Source organism: Arachis ipaensis, chromosome B5 (genome assembly GCF_059453495.1).
Source record: "Arachis ipaensis isolate K30076 ecotype BB chromosome B5, ASM5945349v1, whole genome shotgun sequence".
In the NCBI taxonomy this organism is placed as follows: domain Eukaryota; kingdom Viridiplantae; phylum Streptophyta; class Magnoliopsida; order Fabales; family Fabaceae; genus Arachis; species Arachis ipaensis.
The window spans coordinates 9,438,404-9,455,635 of NC_142440.1; the positions used below are offsets into that span (position 1 = coordinate 9,438,404).

The 17,232-nt window shown below is 35.9% G+C and overlaps 3 protein-coding genes across 3 annotated transcripts; 2 read left to right on the forward strand and 1 right to left on the reverse strand.

The window, feature by feature from the left end:
- Positions 1 to 2,071: 2,071 nt before the first annotated feature.
- Positions 2,072 to 3,901, reverse strand: LOC107641677 (GDSL esterase/lipase At2g23540). The gene is made up of 5 exons (XM_016345151.3): positions 3,503 to 3,901; positions 3,291 to 3,421; positions 2,957 to 3,205; positions 2,622 to 2,877; positions 2,072 to 2,482 (listed from the first exon to the last, which is right to left on the reverse strand). Exons 1-5 carry the CDS (start codon positions 3,801 to 3,803, stop codon positions 2,253 to 2,255), a joined length of 1,167 nt encoding a protein of 388 aa, XP_016200637.1. The 5' UTR covers positions 3,804 to 3,901; the 3' UTR covers positions 2,072 to 2,252.
- Positions 3,902 to 5,879: 1,978 nt separating this feature from the next.
- LOC107642808 (Zinc-finger domain of monoamine-oxidase A repressor R1) lies at positions 5,880 to 8,393 on the forward strand. The gene is made up of 5 exons (XM_016346284.3): positions 5,880 to 6,319; positions 6,458 to 6,691; positions 7,102 to 7,185; positions 7,541 to 7,670; positions 7,760 to 8,393. Exons 1-5 carry the CDS (start codon positions 5,907 to 5,909, stop codon positions 8,222 to 8,224), a joined length of 1,326 nt encoding a protein of 441 aa, XP_016201770.2. The 5' UTR covers positions 5,880 to 5,906; the 3' UTR covers positions 8,225 to 8,393.
- Positions 8,394 to 8,619: 226 nt separating this feature from the next.
- On the forward strand, positions 8,620 to 11,114 carry LOC107642809 (cytochrome P450 CYP82D47). Its single transcript, XM_016346285.3, has 2 exons — positions 8,620 to 9,870; positions 10,077 to 11,114. Exons 1-2 carry the CDS (start codon positions 8,917 to 8,919, stop codon positions 10,695 to 10,697), a joined length of 1,575 nt encoding a protein of 524 aa, XP_016201771.1. The 5' UTR covers positions 8,620 to 8,916; the 3' UTR covers positions 10,698 to 11,114.
- The last annotated feature ends 6,118 nt before the right edge of the window (positions 11,115 to 17,232 follow it).

Genomic DNA, 17,232 nt, shown 5'->3' on the forward strand with positions numbered 1-17,232 from the left:
TGTTGTAGCTTGTACGTGCTGCCAATTCCAATTACCACCAAACCCCCCATGGTCAAGCTAATCATGAATACGGTTAATTTATACGCATATTATAATAATGTCATGTCTCCTCCTCCTGTCATTTTCCTTATCCAATCGTCTCTTCCCTGAAAAACAGCCCCTAACTAAGTCGTGTTTTCTAATGCGATGGGCTATTTATGCATGCATAGAAATTTGGCCTTTGTTGTCATCAAGAATTTAGGATAATAATTGCACTTTAGCCACTAGCTAGGTAGGCCTACGATTTGATTATTGCATTGTAGGTATAAGGGCACACATGAAATAATTCTTTCTAGTAAAGTATTATTATTTAGTATGATACTGTAACTAACCGCGAGCTGGTTGCATAATTAAAGAATGAAAAAGTAACCTAACTTTGATTTAAATGATTAGTGGAGAAAACACAAAAGAGAGAGTGGAGGGGGGGAATTAGAATAATGAATTGATCCGATCCGATTTGGATTGTTTTCCCAAAGCGTGCGCCTAAGGAAAGTGGGTGCATGGGTTAATGGTGGTGAGATAGAGCCAAAATTTGAAGGTGAGTAGGGCGGGTCTAATGAGTGGGTGGGGACAGTAGAGACAATATAATGAGTGTCGGGCAGCGTGGGGAGCAATAATTGGGTCTACCCTCTGATTTCGGACGCGTCATGTCCGCATCAGATTCCTCCTCCGTACTACTCTTACTATCTACATCTCTAATCTCTCACCGGATTTACCGCTACACTGTACCCATTACCAAACAAACTGTTTGCTCCCAACAGAACACGCATCACTTCCTCACCCTTGGATCCTCATCGGACGGAGCCCAATGGGTGTGTGCTTTAAGACCCAGTCGTTGTTGTTTTGTGGGGTTTAGGTGAAAATGGGTCCGTCAGCCATGATCACTGACCACTGACACTCCTTCCTCCCGGCCAATTCCATGGTGTACTATTCCCTCCTTCTTCCATGCTTGCTTCCCTTCCAGTCACACTCACACCTCTCTCGCTTTTCTTTGAGCTCCACAAACATCATTATTCATTCATCCCCTCATCCTCATCAATTCCCCTCCTCCCACCTCCCATGTGTTTCATTTTCGATTCTTTCTTTTCCATCTAATCATCTTCACACCACTACTTCTTAAAACCAGGCAGCTTTTCATAATAATAAAACCAAAAAAAAAAAACCTTCCATTCTAAAACTCAGTTATTACTTACTAAACCAAACATATTTAATTTAATGATTAATTTTTCATATAAATATAATACGGTTGTTTGTTCAATTTATTGAATTGAACTAAGTTTTTTATTAAAAATATTGCATGTTTTGAGTAGTTTTTTGTCTCATTCTCATAACAACCAATAATAGTATAAACTTGTCTGTGATAGACTTACTAACGGTGTTAATAGAAGAATTCTTTAAACAAATAGTAACAACGAAGTTTTTTTTTTTTTTTTTTAAAAAAGGCGAGTGTATTACTATTAAGTAACAAATTTACAGGATTAGAAATTAATTGGATGAAAAATAATAAACCTAAACTTAGAACCAGTAACAACTGGGTTGATTTTATTTGATCAGCGTATAATCCTAATTGTCATATTATCATTATTATCAAAAATAGGTGAATGGATCTTTCTCCTAACATAAGTATGCTTTTTTTTATAAATCATTTAATTATGCATGCATTCTCACACACAAAAGGAAGAAATCTTAGTGTATCATTATTTTATATAGTAATGTAAAAAGTCTTCACATATATTGTGTTAAAGTAGTTAATGCATTAAAATAAAAATCCTTAAATATTCAAATTGAATTGAAGTGACAAAGTGATAAGTGTATGTTAGACTTTTAAAAGTAGCAAGTCACAAAAGTTGTTGAACAAGATGCTTCTGCTTATGACAAAATCGTGAGCATGAACCTACTAGAAAATGAAATCATTCCCATATGTAACCCACTTGAAAGTTGGAACGAATCAGTAATCACTATCTCTGAAAAGCTGAGTCAAATGGAACAGAAAGCTAACACAAATTGAATTACTTAAAACAAGGCGGTTACATGATCAATATATTGAAATTACACAACAAATCACAGGCATACATCTTGTCCAGAGCTACTACACACTACATACTGTTTATAATTTGAGGTAGAAATGAATGAATGAAAGGAAACGAAATTGGTTGCGTGAAGTAACAAAGTAGAAATATTGTTACATTATTAGTAGAAGGAAAATGGAAAGATTAAAGAGCGGAGAGTTGTCTAACATTGAAGGGGGATACGTATCTATTGTCTCCATCAAGGAGCTGTTTGGCGAGGATTAGGTTGGCAGCTTCACTTGGATGGTATGCGTCCCAGAAGACGTGCTTGTACCTATCTGAGCACAAGCTAGATGTAGGCCCACATGGAATTATCCCTGCTAACTGCGACTGGCCCCCAAATCCACAGCATGCACTGCTTCCTGTCCTCAACCCTATTTCCATAACCATTTAGTTACATCGCCTATTATCCATTGGTATATATAATATATTACTCTCTAACTAATCACAATCTTCCATCAGTTAATTCAATTAATTAAGATTATTATATGAAACAACAAGTCACTTATTTACCATATTTGGCGTAGTTTGTTATGAGTTCCATGACTAGATCATAAACATTGGCAAGGACGAAATTGGCTCCGGGTAGGTTGTCGTTTAGCTCAGCAAGCAAGTCCTTCAATCGACCATTGTATTGGACTGCAAGCTTGTTAGCCAAATCCGAACACTCATCTTCATTCAGCTGATTTATGGCCCTTTGGTAAGGTATGCATCCTATTGGCCCAACATTACTCACCACAAACTTTCTCGCATCCATTTCATATAGTCTCTGCCACACAACCAAGCCCAATTAACAAGAAGGCATTAAAAATGTACGAAATAACACATCAATATATTAATGTGCGTACAGTTAGTTGGATCCTAAAGTGGTTGATCATTTCGTCGACAAAAGCGTCTGGACTTTGATTAACTCTGGCTCCAACTGACACAAGCGGGAGAAGGTAGTTGTTGAGGAAGTCATTGGACCCAACGCTGATGGAGAAAATGGATCTCTTCATTATTAACTCCCTACCATTCGATTTGCCTAATAACTTGTCTATCTCTTTTCTTGTTATGTTGAAGTAATCTATTTGAATATCCATTCCCAGCCTGTTCACCTAAAAAAGTTTTAATTATGAATAACTAACGAGTGACATACACAAACATGCATGGAAAAATTACACATTAAATTATTATACTCACAAATATATTTCCTGTTGCATTCAGAATACCTCCTCCTCCCGAAGCATAATTCACTCCAGAGAGTATAGCTTTCCCGGTAGCATTTGGTGCGAGAAAAGGGACAGCATAGTTTGGTTGTCCCAATTCCTCTCCTAAAAGGCATAATAGTTTGTTAAAAATTAGTTTCTAAAATTTATCATTAAGCATAATTAGAAAGTCTCAGCTAAACATACCTACGATATCTGAGATGGTTCTACCGTTGGTGAAGCGGCCGGTGGGGTTTCCACCGGAGGCCTTAAAATCAATTCCATTTGGTGTCATGTTTGCCCTGGAAAGAGTTGAAAGATAGTTGTTGTTTCCAGCATCCACTAATGAGTCTCCAAAGATGAAAGAAGCTCCTAAGCTCTGTTTCTGAGCAGCATAAGTTCCATAGCTACTAACAAGCAAGAATAATAAAGTGGCCAAGGTGTTATAGTAATTCAAAGCCATGATGGTTTTCGTCATGCTGCATGAGCTCATATTAAGCAGCACCATATATATATAAATAGCCCCAAGTGCAAGAGGAAATCAAGATTCTTCTCTAATTTCTTCACTAAATTAAAAAGAAACTGCAAACATCTTTACTTTGAATTGGCCTCTGATCAATTACGTGTGTGTATATGTATATTTTTAAAATACGGTGTGAAGGAGTACAAATTTGAATAGTTTCGGATTGTCATGTGGTAGGTCATCAGCATATGAATAAGTTCATATTTTTCAGCATGTTATAGCCTTGGATCGTATATGTTTTAGAGGCTGATGAGACCGTTAATTAGGTATTGTTTGGTAACCTTAACTATAACCAAATTCCTTTGCATGGAGAAACAATTAGAAAGGGGTGCCTATTTGACTATTTGCCAATTACAATATTATACTATATTGTAACTTCGTTGTTGAACTAGAACTCGTAAAATTAACATTCCTCTGTCTTCAATAGCTGAGGAAATAATTAAATATTCAATTATTTCTTCCCTTGTACTCGCTAGATTATTATGAGTCGTTCTTGCCTTAAGAGTTTAGATAGATGATGTCAAACCGTATATAAAACTTGACGTAGATTTTTGGAAAGAACATTTTTTTTTATAGGTAAAAAACTCAACAACATTTATTTGTCAGTCTGGGTAAAAAGCACATTGAAAATTTGCTTTTGGTAGCCACACATTATAAAATATGAATAACAACAATGAATTTGGGCCTTGGCCCGCTAATGCAGTCTTAAAAACAAAATAAAAACACCACATATCGGTCCAAAAAAAAAAGACCAAAACAAATTTTTTTGTATTTATTATGACCAAAAAAAAAAAAAAAACAAGTATGTATTTATCAAGATTACTCGTAATAAAAAAAACTATATTTTTTTCTTTAATAAATAAATTAAAAAACTATTAGAGATTTTAAACTTTTGTTTTTCATTTCAACTATATATATTTAGCTAATCTAAAAATAATATGACTAAAGAATGTTTTTAAAATATTGATTAAGAGAGTTAAAGTAAAAAAAAAAAAACACCAAATTCTTAACTCTTTAGATTATGACTATGATATGTATATATGAAAAATTAGTTATTAAATTAATAATTTATATAAAATATATTAAAATAAATTAAATAGTATATATTTATTACAAATACATGGTAATTAATTTTACAAATGTACATGAACTTTTTGTTTAACATGTTATCAATGGATTCCATTATTCTATATATATATATAGTTTTTGGTCAAGCCATTCTATATATTTAAAATTTCTAAAAAAACATTTTCAAAAACTTCCTCTAAGACAATAGCAAAGTTCTAGAAGATAGACACAAAAAAAAAGATTAATCTCTACGTACAAGTGTTTTGCGCTTACAAGCTTTACAAGCTTCAAGAGAATAAAACCCACTAAACGCGTTGCTTATATTACGTACCTCTTTAGCAGACTTTTAAATCAATTCAAATTAATTAACGCGCAAATATATATCTTCCATCTTTTAAAAGATTTCGTTTCTTTTTTCGAATTTCTTACTAAATTTGTTGGATCTCCTTCTTGCTTCGTATTTTTTTCGATTTTCATGGTTTTTGAAATTAAGTTTCGAAATTGTTTTGAAGATAATGGAACTTCAGAAATACACTCAAACGATTACAGAAATACACCAAAACGATTACAAAAATACACCTAAACAGTTACATAAAGAATTACAGAAATACACCCAAACGGTTACAGAAATACACCCAAAGGATTACAGAAATACACCCAAAGGATTTAAGAAATACACCCAAAATATGGGGGAGACAGTATATTTCTTCTTGAAATCTTTTAATATTTTGCTGGTTAAGGATGAGACACATGACAGAGACAATCTAGAAAAAAAACCTAGAAGAACAGTAAAATAGTATCTTGAATAATGTTTCTTCGTTTTTTCTGGTAATTTTTTATGGAGATAAGAGTACGGCATAATGAACGTGTTGTGGAAGGGTGATTAAGGCGCGTTGGACGCTCGATTTTGAAAGAGTGGTGCGCGTATTTTTTTTTATTTGGACCAATTTGTATAAGTTGTAAGTAAAAAAGACTTGTATAGGTACCAGGCCTAAAAAAAAAAGCCTTTAGAAAAAAAAAATGGAGGGCTCCAACCTCTCGGTACTTTTCTCTCTTTTACAGAGGACAGAGCCAACTCACCAAAATCGAACGTTAGAAAAAACTCAAATTCTGAAAAACACCCTTCCATCTTCCAAGTTCCAACTCTCGGCAATGCCCGCTCTCAGGAAGAGAAACCGCGAACCGGATTCGTCTCGTGCTTCCACTGTCACCAATAGTCCTGCGAGCCATGATCACCAACACCAAATGTTGGAGTATGAGCTCAGCAGGGAGCAAAGAATCCGAGAAAACCAAGAGAGATTGGGAAAGCTTGGTATCTTGGATCTCTCCCTCAAGCTCAAATCCTCTAACCTTCCTTCTAAGCGCACTCGATCCTACACCCCCAAAACCCCTCCTACTTTCCCCCTACCCGGTCCTGTTCGCCGTTCCTCCAGGTTCTCCTTCCCCGAAATGAAACATGGCTTTCAAGTTTTGTGATCTTTTGCATCTCCTTTTGGCATCAAAATCTGATCTTTCTTATATATGATTCGTCCTTTCTAGTTTTCCTGCATGTAACTTATTGTGTTTTACAGATTGCAGAATGTGACTCCTGTTAGTTACTCTGAGGAGCCTGTGAAGAAATCTGAGTTTCGGGATCGTCCGAAGGTTGTGATCCAGGAGGGTTCGAAGCCTGAGGTGTACACTGAAGAACACGAGAAGCTGTTGGGTAATACTGATAAGAGTTGGACTCTGTTCGTGGATGGTGTTGGGAAAGATGGAAAACGGATTTATGATTCCGTACAAGGGAAGACATGCCATCAGTGCAGGTTAGTTCATGACTTCATTCTCCATATGCAACTGAAATGGAGTAATTTGTTTCTATGAAATTGTTTAATGAGTTTCCAGTGGTTTTAAAGGTGCATTTTCTACCATGATGATGTGCTGCTTTTGCTAGTTATTGATTGTGTCAATAGTGTTATCCTTTTCTTTTATGTAGTGCACACTTGTTAGCTGTTTTTTTTTTTTTTTTTTTTTTTTGGTATGTAATGCTTGTTGCTTCATCTGGAATATCCAAGTGATGAATAAGTTATCAGGGTTTTACATGTTTTGCTATGAGTCCATGATAACATTGTTACCATGAATTTCGTTATCTGGTCCATCTATTTGTCTGATTTCTATTCTGTTGCTATTTTTTTCTTATGGAACTTGCTTGCTACATGAAATTACTGTTCTGCAGGCAAAAAACACTTGGTTATCGTACCCGCTGTAACACATGCAACTTGGTCCAGGGGCAGTTTTGTGGAGATTGCTTGTATATGAGGTATGCTTTCTAGTTGATCTAACATTGTTTTTGTTGGTCATCTTGTTTATTAACAATGAAACTGCCTATTTAGGATTTATGGTGCATGATTTATTATGATGGAACCTTATCTGACAAATCCTAAGATTATTCTTTGGAATCAATATGAAGTTACTTATATATAGGCCAAGAGAGTTTCTATATCTTGTAAATTTGCTGTATTATTATTGCATTAAATATTGTTAAAGCATTCCTCGTGATCTGTTTTGTTGCTTGGTTTGATTTGAACGAGACCTGCCCAGCAATTTATGATGCCCTATATGGGACTGTACCTTTAATCTAACCTGATGCTGGCTTTATCTTATACTTTTTGTAGATATGGCGAGCATGTACTTGAAGCATTGCAGAATCCAAATTGGAAATGCCCAGCTTGTCGTGGAATTTGCAATTGTAGCTTATGTCGTCAAGCAAAAGGATGGGCCCCCACTGGCTCTCTATATAGAAAGGTTGCTCCTAATTCTCAGGCAAAATTTGGTTTTAATTTGTTTTTCCAAGGGTTTAGTTGGAGCTAAGCTCAATTTTCTCCATATTTTAGATATCAGCATTGGGTTACAAATCAGTTGCACATTACCTCATCCAAACCCGGCGCGCTGATAAAGATGTGGAGAAAAGTGCAGATTCCAACTCGATTTCAGCAAAAAGGACACTACCGTTCTCTGATGTAGAGGTCAAAGAGATTCCTGTTGGATTAATGAAGCCTCTAGCTAATACTGAGAGCGATGGAGATGAAGTTTTGACAAAAAGATCGTTGCTGAATCATGTACCATTCAATGAGTCTCTTGAGGTCAAAGAGACTCGTGTTGAATCACTGAAGCCCGTAGCTGAAACTGAGAGTCATGTAGCTGAAGTTTCAGCAAAGAGATCATTGCTTTTCTCTGATGTACAAGATCAGGTTGAAAAAGTTGAGTGTTCATCTACCATGAAGCCACCTGGTTCTTCATCCAGGCCTTGCTCAGACAGCATTGCTGGAAGACTTAGGTCCAGGCTCAAGAAACCCTGATGCCCCCCCTCCCCTCCCTTTCTTTTTTGGAATGTAATATGTATGCTTGATTTCTAAGAAACAATATTTTGAAAATCAGGAATCTTGGAACATTGCTGAAATGGAAAAACATTTGTCATGGACTGACAATTTTACTTTTAAAAGGGTAGTATTGTTATGCGCCTTCAATTCTTAAGTACACAGGAGTGATTTTCAGAATTTATTAAATCCTTTCCCAAACTCTTCCCTTAAGTTAGATGATTTGATTTGAATTTATTTAAGATGCCGGGGAAACAAAGCTAAGAAATATATATATTATATATAACGCACTTGAGTGTTGCATTGACTGAATACTCTAATCTCACTTCCTGCAGGAGCCGCCTACATTTACTTAAACTTATAAGTTGCAGAAAGTCAACCAAAGAGACAAAATGAACTCCAATCATACTGATCCATATGAATATCTAAAGCAATAAAAATATTGGAGTGATCCTCCTACAAATAAAATATGGTGGCGTTCATAATGTTTCAATGAAGTTCAAATTTGTCAATTTGTTTAAAGAAAACCTAGTACAGATGCATACAACCTGCACCAGTTCTTTATAAGATAATGCAAAATTAGGATTCATCAATTCTCTTATACAAAGGATCTTATCATATGTTTAGTATATACTAATTTTAGTTGCTTGGTTGCTTCAGGCATAACAGCTGTGATGGAGGATGTGCTTCAATCTTCGTCAACCTCGATTATTTACATACTTGCCTTGCTGATCTGCATCTTCATTTATTATCTTGGAAGATCAGTTACTAAAAGTGAGAGCAAGACCTGTACTGCACCACAAGCAGGCGGGGCGTTGCCGATTATCGGCCATCTACACCTATTTGGTGGAAAGAAACTGCTCTTTGAAACACTTTGTACCATGGCAGAAAAATATGGACCAGCCTTTACCATAAAGATGGGTTCAAACAGGGTCCTAGTTTTGAGCAGTTGGGAAATGGCCAGAGAGTGTTTCACTGAACATGATAAAGCTTTCTCAGACAGACCCCTAGTTACTGCTTCAAGATTACTAGGCTATGATGGTGCAATGTTTGGTTTTGCGCCTTACGGTCCTTACTGGCGTGAGATGCGCAAGATTGTTACAATCCATCTTCTATCAAACCATAGGATTGACCTGCTTAAGCACATACGAGCTTCGGAGGTGGAGATGGCAATGAGAGAGCTGTATGGCTTATGGTCAAGCAAAGGCTGCCCAGAGAATGGAATATTGGTTGAAATGAAGCAATGGTTTGGTGATTTAGCATTTAACATTATCTTGAGAATGATATCATGTAAGAGATACTTTGGAGTAAGCTCAGAAGATGGCAAGGCACAATATTTCCAGAACATAATAAGGGACTTCATGAACCTATTTGGGGTGCCTGTGATCTCTGATTCAATTCCAGCTCTTTGGTGGTGGGACATACATGGTTACAAGAAGAAGATGAAGGAGACGGCTCAAAAACTTGACCAACTAATTGGGGAGTGGTTAGAGGAACACAAGCAGAGAAGACTATTAGGTAAGGATGGAGAAGAAGAGCTAGATTTCATGGATGTGATGCTGAGAGTCCTACAAGAAAACCCTATTGCTTCTTTTGACACAGATACCATTATCAAATCTACTGTCCTGGTGAGTTCTTGAGACATCTTTGAACTTCAATGTATTTTATTCATTTGACTGAGTTTGAGACAACTTATAAACTTGGCGTTATTTCAAGATTCTAGCTACAAGATATACTGTGTTAGTTCATAGGAATCATGTCTGTATTTTGTAAGTCATAACTTGTTTTTTAATACTGCATTGGAATAGTTTTGAGTAGATTTTTGTCTCTGCAGAATATGTTGGCAGGAAGTGACTCCATTATGGTAGCTATAACATGGATCTTGTCTCTGATGCTTAATAATCCACAAGTACTGAAGAAGGCTCAAGATGAGTTGGACAACAAAATTGGGAGGAATAGACAAGTGGAGGAATCCGACATCAAGGATTTGGTGTATCTTCAAGCCATTGTGAAGGAATCTTTGCGGCTAAGTTCTCCGAGTGGTGTCATTTTTCCTCGTGCAGCAATGAAGGACTGCACGCTTTCAACTGGCTATCACATCCCAGCAGGCACCAAGTTGATGATAAACATATGGAAAATAATGCATGATGAGAACTTGTGGCCTGATCCATATAGCTTTCAACCTGAGAGATTCTTGTGCAGCAGCCACAAGGACATAGATGTGAGGGGCCAACACTATGAGCTTCTTCCATTTGGCTCTGGAAGGCGTTCGTGCCCCGGAATTTCACTATCTCTCAATGTTATCCATCTTATTCTGGCTGCACTGCTACATAGCTTTGAAATTACTACTCCATCCAATGAACCTGTAGACATGACAAAGAGCATTGGTTTGACAAATGTGAAAGCAACTCCACTTGAGGTTCTTCTTGTTCCACGCCTCAACTGTGTTTTATGATGGGGAAGGCTAAGGGCGCTCTATTTTTCTGCTGTTTGTGTTGTGCCTTTTATTTTTGTACTTAGATGTATTATTAGAAAATAGTTATTATCATCGTACTAAGATGTGTTGGAAGAAGATTGACAGAACATCTAGTTAGAAGGATGGATCAGATAAAAGATAAACAGGTGGTAAAACTTAGGAGAAGACCTAAGAGATCAGTATGAGATAGTTAAAGGATATCTAAATATAAATGGTCTTATTATAGACATGATATATAATAGGACTTAATGGTGTTGTTTCATTCATGTATCCGACTCTACCTAGCGGTATAAGATGATAAGACTTTGTTGTTGTTGTTGTATCGTACTAATGTGTAGACATACCATTTATCTTATAGTAAATGAGTGGTATGTATAATCGAAGCCATGTTTAACAGACATCTCTCTTTAGCATTTGTTATAGGCTGTTAGTGCTTCTTGCTAGGTTTGTCATGTCAAGTCTCCTCATTGCTTCCTAAGTGATTCATTATCACAATCAAATTATCAAGTTTTCAAAACAACAGATGCAGCTGTTATTGAGGTCAAAAGCAGAAATGATACAATTCAATTTAATCACACCTCACTTCACTTATAATTTTAGCTATGAATAGAGCATCATAGAAGAACCATATAGTAGAATAAAAAAAAAGGACTTCTCAGAATTCATCAAATTCATCAAATTCTAGCACCATATGCGGTGCACCTTGCATAATCCTTTACTTCAATTTTCTCCAAAGTTGATCCACAAGCAGATTGGGCCCTCTAACTCCATATGTGGCCGGCAAATGATGCATAATGAATGACATTAATACTCTATAGCAAGTATCAAATATGTATACCAATTTATCCTTCTGCCATATGGATAGGTACACTGAATCAACATTGGTCAAATGCTAAGAAAAGTAAAAGGTAAAACCAAGGTTAGGTTCATGTGCACAATGCTAAAGTTGGAGGGACAAGGAGTGATTTGGGGTGAACATAGCCTGTCCATAAAGTTAAGACATGTTTTTTCAGTATGCCTAAAAATACACATTTAATAAAATAAAGTGATAATTAGATCTAATGAAGATTTTAATTTCGGATAAATTAGTCCTTAAAAAATATACCAATTAGATCCTCTACAATAACAAATTATACTCTTTTGTCAATTCACCATGTAAACTTAATAACGATACTTTTATGTATCATTGACTACAATGACATTTATTTATGGAAAATTGTCAAGGAGATAACGATTTTTGGAACAAAACTTCACTTTCCTGATTAGGATTTCTAGTAAATAGAGAGTAATTGATGAGAATTATATAAAAATTTAGAAGATAACAAATTAAATGTTTCATTGTCCAAAATATTCTCGTCCCCAAGCTCATGTGACAGCAACGGGACACGCCACATAAATGAAACACATGGGCAACTTTATTTCATTTCACATTTTCCATAGACAGAAAGACATAATTTGTCCACTATTTGCAATTGTAAAAGATGTAACATCCTACTACATAGAGTTTTACATTTAAACCATAAAATAGAGGTGGTGAGATATTACGACCTCTAAGATAAAATATATACACATAGATATAGTTGAAGGAATTCAGAACTAGGAGCCTTGAGAAAAAGTTTAAGCAAAAACCGCAAAAAGAAAAGTACATCGCACACGTAAATGGATAGTCAAATAAACAGAAAGGATAAAGCTTATATACATAAAGAACAGGATATCAAAAGAAATAAAATATCAAGCTCCAAACTCGATCTGCGAAACCAAGGCCGGTCGGAGTATAATATACATACATATATATACAACCTAAAATATCCCAAAACAAAAAACCGACAACCTGTTTCTCCAAGTCACCTCTAAGAGGGACAAACATAAAATATATACAGAAGAGAATCTATATACATATATACATAGTATAAGTACAAAATGCAGCCTCCAAAAACTCCAAACTTTGCTTGCACAGAAAACTCCAGAAGTTCAGCGAGGTGTCTTTCAACCTATATCTGAAAATAAAAATATATATATATGGAATGAGAACTGGGGGTTCTCAACATGGTAATGGTGCCAACATAGATAATATATAAGGTCTTGGAAAAGTTAGAGGCATTCTTAAAATTCCGACACTCAGAATTAAACTTAAAGGAATATACTAAACCAGAAATTAGGTAAATTATCTAAGGTATTCAAGTTTTAAATCAAACTTTAACTCAACACTTCACTTTCTGCCTCCTCCAACCCTCCAAAACACCTATGGAACTACCCTCGTCACACCTCCGCCAAACGAGGGTCTCTCAATTGCAAAGACATACAAGACAAGCAAAGAAAACACAGATAGAATGCAATTACAGCAAGTAGAACAAATAGCAGATAAGCATTGCTATTCAATTAGGCAATCCAAGTAATGCACACTCAAGCAAAACAAACAAATGTATATGATGTATGTCTGTTCTATGACTGATGAGTCTCATCTGTCGATTATATAGCCAAATTTGATATGTCCGGTAGCTAACCCTGGACAGTCCCTCCATGTGCGCATCCTTAAGAGTCTATGCATATACTCACAATCATTCATTTATCATCTCATTTGAGAAATTTCCGAGGAGTTAAAGTGTCCGGCTACATCTTGCGATGTAGGATCAACAAAGTATCGAGTCTCAACTTGGAGCAAGTGGTGGCAAGCAACTGCGTCTACCTAGAAAAACTCGTATCTCAGATAATAGAAGTGCAAATGCCATTAATCATTCAATATCAATCAATCATCATCAATACGGCTTTCATTCATTTCATATTTAGCATTTTCGCACTTCTCAAACATAAATCATCATTTCATAATCTTTCTTCACTGCCAATTTAATTCCCTCTTTAGTTTCACCCCTCTCCCTGTAGTTAGAAACTAGGTAATCAGACCTGAGAAGGTAATTATATGGGTTTGGAAAGTTAGAGAATTGTTTAACGTTCAAAAATCTCATTTCTGTCCAAACAGAAATTTCGCGTACACAAGGGTATGTCCGCATATGCGGGGTATGAAATTAGAAATCTAGCGTATGCAACCCCTGATCCGCGTACGCGAGCTTGCAAAACAGATGAGAATTCCCGCGTCGCATGTGCCCTACTCGCGTACACGAGCGTTCAAATTGACAGGTTCGTGTACGCAGCACCATGCCCGCGTACGCGAGATCACCAACAAAAGGAGAATTTTCGCATCGCGTGCAATGGTTTGCGTACACATGCACCCTTTTCTTTCAAAAATGCTAAGTTTGCAGAAAATCATATTTTTGCACCAAACTTTAAACGCGTATAACTTTTTCGTTTTAAATAATTTTTCATCCGTTTTCCAACGTCATAAACTTCACTGTAGAGCCTTTAAAAGAAAAAAAAGAACGATGGGCCAAGCCCATAACTTTTTCTTATTTTTCTTCCCTTTCAACGACATATACACACACAGACACCATGCTACACCCTTTCTCACCGCCATAATAGGTCTCCCTCCTCTCCCTCATGTCACTTTTTCAACAATAATTCCATAAATTTTTATTTCAATTCATTTCACTACTCTTCTTCTACTCCAACTCTATTATACCCTATCAAGTGTGCTTTCTTATGTTAGTATTGTTCTAAAACTCCATTGAAGTAGCCTAAGTTTGAAGAAGAGAAAAATAACCTTTAATTCAAGTATTATCAATTATTAAGACATTTTGGTGATTCTTTAGTTTGATAATTACTTATATCTTTAATTTTTTCATGTATATAATTATGGGTATTAGCAAATCCGAAAATTTAGGGTTAGGATTGTTAGGATTTGGTTGAATTAGTCCCACATTACTCAGGATAGCAAATGGAGTGGGTGGCCTAGGCTATAAATATGAGGCTAAGTTCTCCATTTGTTCTTGCACCAGTCAGAAACACTTTAAGCTTGTATCTGATTTTTCTTTTTCTCTGTACTTTTTGATTAGAGAGTGTTGTGAGGTGTAGTTAGATATTTGCTTTGAGAGAGTGTGGGTGTACTGGGGTGCCGGTGAGAGAAAGAAGTCTATGTGTTGTAACAATTTTCACATAGTGATATTCTCTGGTTGCATTTGACAACGGCCATGGTTTTTTCTCCGGTAATTAGAGTTTCCACGTTAAATTCTTGTGTTGAGATTGTGTCTATTTTATTTCTCTGTCAAAGGTGTTTTCTCAAGGGGGAATGGTGTCTTATTCCCAACAAGTGGTATCAGAGCTTCGGTTCGGTGGGATTGAATTTTGTCCTGTGGCTTGAGGTTGATCTTTGGTTGCTGTTGTTGTTGCTGGAAGGCAGTGTGACACTGTGAGAGTGCTATTTGGAAAGGTTATGGCTAAGGAAAGACTTGGTATTTAAGTGTGTCCATTGTGACCCACCTCTCTTTCCTGGGGACCCTTCCTAGTGCACAGTTGAGTTATACTATTCCAGTATACGGTTGCAACAATGTCAGGATATTCAAGTGCTGTGAAGCTTGAAATAGAGAAATTTGATGAAAGAATCAATTTTGGCTTGTGGCAAATACAAGTCAAAGATGTGTTGATACAATCAGGTTTGCACAAGGCGTTGAAGGAGAAGATCTCTGGTTGCTATCTCTATGAGAAAAGATGATGTTCTCTAGAAGACAAGAAGTATCCTCATGGTATTACCGCACTGCCATGGATAAGGATAAGTTGTGGCAATCGGGTCCACAATTGCACACGGGCATTGGTTGGCGTTGAGATGCAAGGTGTGTGGCGGAGTTAGGTCGATGGCTGAAGAACTTCCAGGAAAAGCCAATTTGGAAGTTGCACCATGAATTTTCAGCAAGGTTTCGATCTGTACCAAGGCGAAATACTTAGAGTGGTCTAATTCCAAGTGAGTATACTTTCATGGTGGAGTATGATAGTTCTCTGAACTATGATTGTCGGTATAGACAATGGCAGCAAAGAATTGTCGGTGTTGACAATGGAAGCTGAAGATGTGTGACTATTTCAATCAAGGTGGAGATTGTTAGGATTTGGTTGAATTAGTCCCACATTGCTCAGGATAGCAAATGGAGTGGGTGGCCTAGGCTATAAATATGAGGCTAAGTTCTCCATTTGTTCTTGCACCAGTCAGAAACAATTTAAGCTTGTATCTGATTTTTCTTTTTCTCTGTACTCTTTCATTAGAGAGTGTTGTGAGGTGTAGTTAGATATTTGCTTTGAGAGAGTGTGGGTGTACTGGGGTGCCGGTGAGAGAAAGAAGTCTATGTGTTGTAACAATTTTCACATAGTGATATTCTCTGGTTGTCATTTGACAACGGCCGTGGTTTTTTCTCCGGTAATTGGAGTTTCCACGTTAAATTCTTGTGTTGTGATTGTGTCTATTTTATTTCTCTGTCAAACGTGTTTTCTCAAGGGGGAATGGTGTTTTATTCCCAACAAGGATAAGATAGAATTTGAGATTTTTTGGTATATAAGTTTTATTATATCAATTGATGTTAAGATTAACTTATTAGAGTTTTATTGTTATGTTTGTGGTATTAGATACTCAAAGGAATTACTCTCCTTACTTGTTAAAACCAGTGGAGTAGAAGTCCCTCTCTTGGATTTTAGTTTATGAGTAAACTTTGTATTTATAGTTAAATTTTAGTATTGTATCATTTTTATAATTATTAAAAATAATTTTAAAATTAATTATTTAGTTATTTATTAACTTATTTGTCAACATGATGTTATATTAAATATTTTACAAAGTAAAAAAAAATTCCACTTGAGACATAGTATTTTGTGTTGAAATTAATTGTCATTTGAGAAATTAAATTACAATATAGATATTATCTTACGTATACACTTTGAATGTAAATTTAGTATTGAATTTGGATAAAGTTATTACATGAATTATTACTATTGAATTGATGATGCACTAATTGATTTGTTTGACAACTTTTAGCTTGATAATAATTTGTATGTCAAAATATTTTGGAAGGTTCTATGACAGAAACTGCAGCTAGCAGCAGTAAGCGCTAGACTTGGTGCACTTTGTCAGTATATAATTACATTTTCAAGACCATATGAGATGAAATAGTTCCTGTTTATTTCATGTCCACAAAACTAGTGGAATATGTCTGTTTCAGAATTCACACAAAGAAAAATGTAACACCCTACCACACAGAACCTTACGCTTAAATCGTAAAGTAGAGGTGGCGAGGTATTAAGACCTATAAAAGTAAAATACGCACATAATTATAGTAGAAATAATTCATATCTAGAAGCCTTCAAGATTAAGCTAAACAAAAGCGACAACAGAAAATCATTTCACATTCGCGTGGATAATCGTAAAACGGATAGATAAGGTCAAAAGAAGGCTAAAAAAAACATAATATATAGATCAGAGTTCCAAAACACAGATATCAAGCTCCAAACTCGACCTGCGAAGTTAAGGCCGGCTAGAGTATATAATTATATATATACATACAACTCAAAATAAAACTCAAACTACATAATAAATACCTGTTTCTCCAAATCAACCTTTAGGAGGGACAAACATAAAATATAT

Excerpts from the sequence above, each read along its gene's own strand:
- LOC107642808 (XM_016346284.3), top strand. The coding sequence starts at position 5,907 with ATGGAGGGCTCCAACCTCTCGGTACTTTTCTCTCTTTTACAGAGGACA. Across the intron at positions 6,320-6,457 it reads CCTGTTCGCCGTTCCTCCAG|ATTGCAGAATGTGACTCCTG; the intron begins GTTCTCCTTCCC and ends TGTGTTTTACAG. Across the intron at positions 7,186-7,540 it reads GGAGATTGCTTGTATATGAG|ATATGGCGAGCATGTACTTG; the intron begins GTATGCTTTCTA and ends TACTTTTTGTAG.
- LOC107642809 (XM_016346285.3), top strand. The coding sequence starts at position 8,917 with ATGGAGGATGTGCTTCAATCTTCGTCAACCTCGATTATTTACATACTT. Across the intron at positions 9,871-10,076 it reads TTATCAAATCTACTGTCCTG|AATATGTTGGCAGGAAGTGA; the intron begins GTGAGTTCTTGA and ends TTGTCTCTGCAG.
- LOC107641677 (XM_016345151.3), bottom strand. The coding sequence starts at position 3,803 with ATGGTGCTGCTTAATATGAGCTCATGCAGCATGACGAAAACCATCATG. Across the intron at positions 3,206-3,290 it reads ATGCAACAGGAAATATATTT|GTGAACAGGCTGGGAATGGA; the intron begins GTGAGTATAATA and ends AAACTTTTTTAG. Across the intron at positions 2,483-2,621 it reads AACAAACTACGCCAAATATG|GGTTGAGGACAGGAAGCAGT; the intron begins GTAAATAAGTGA and ends TTATGGAAATAG.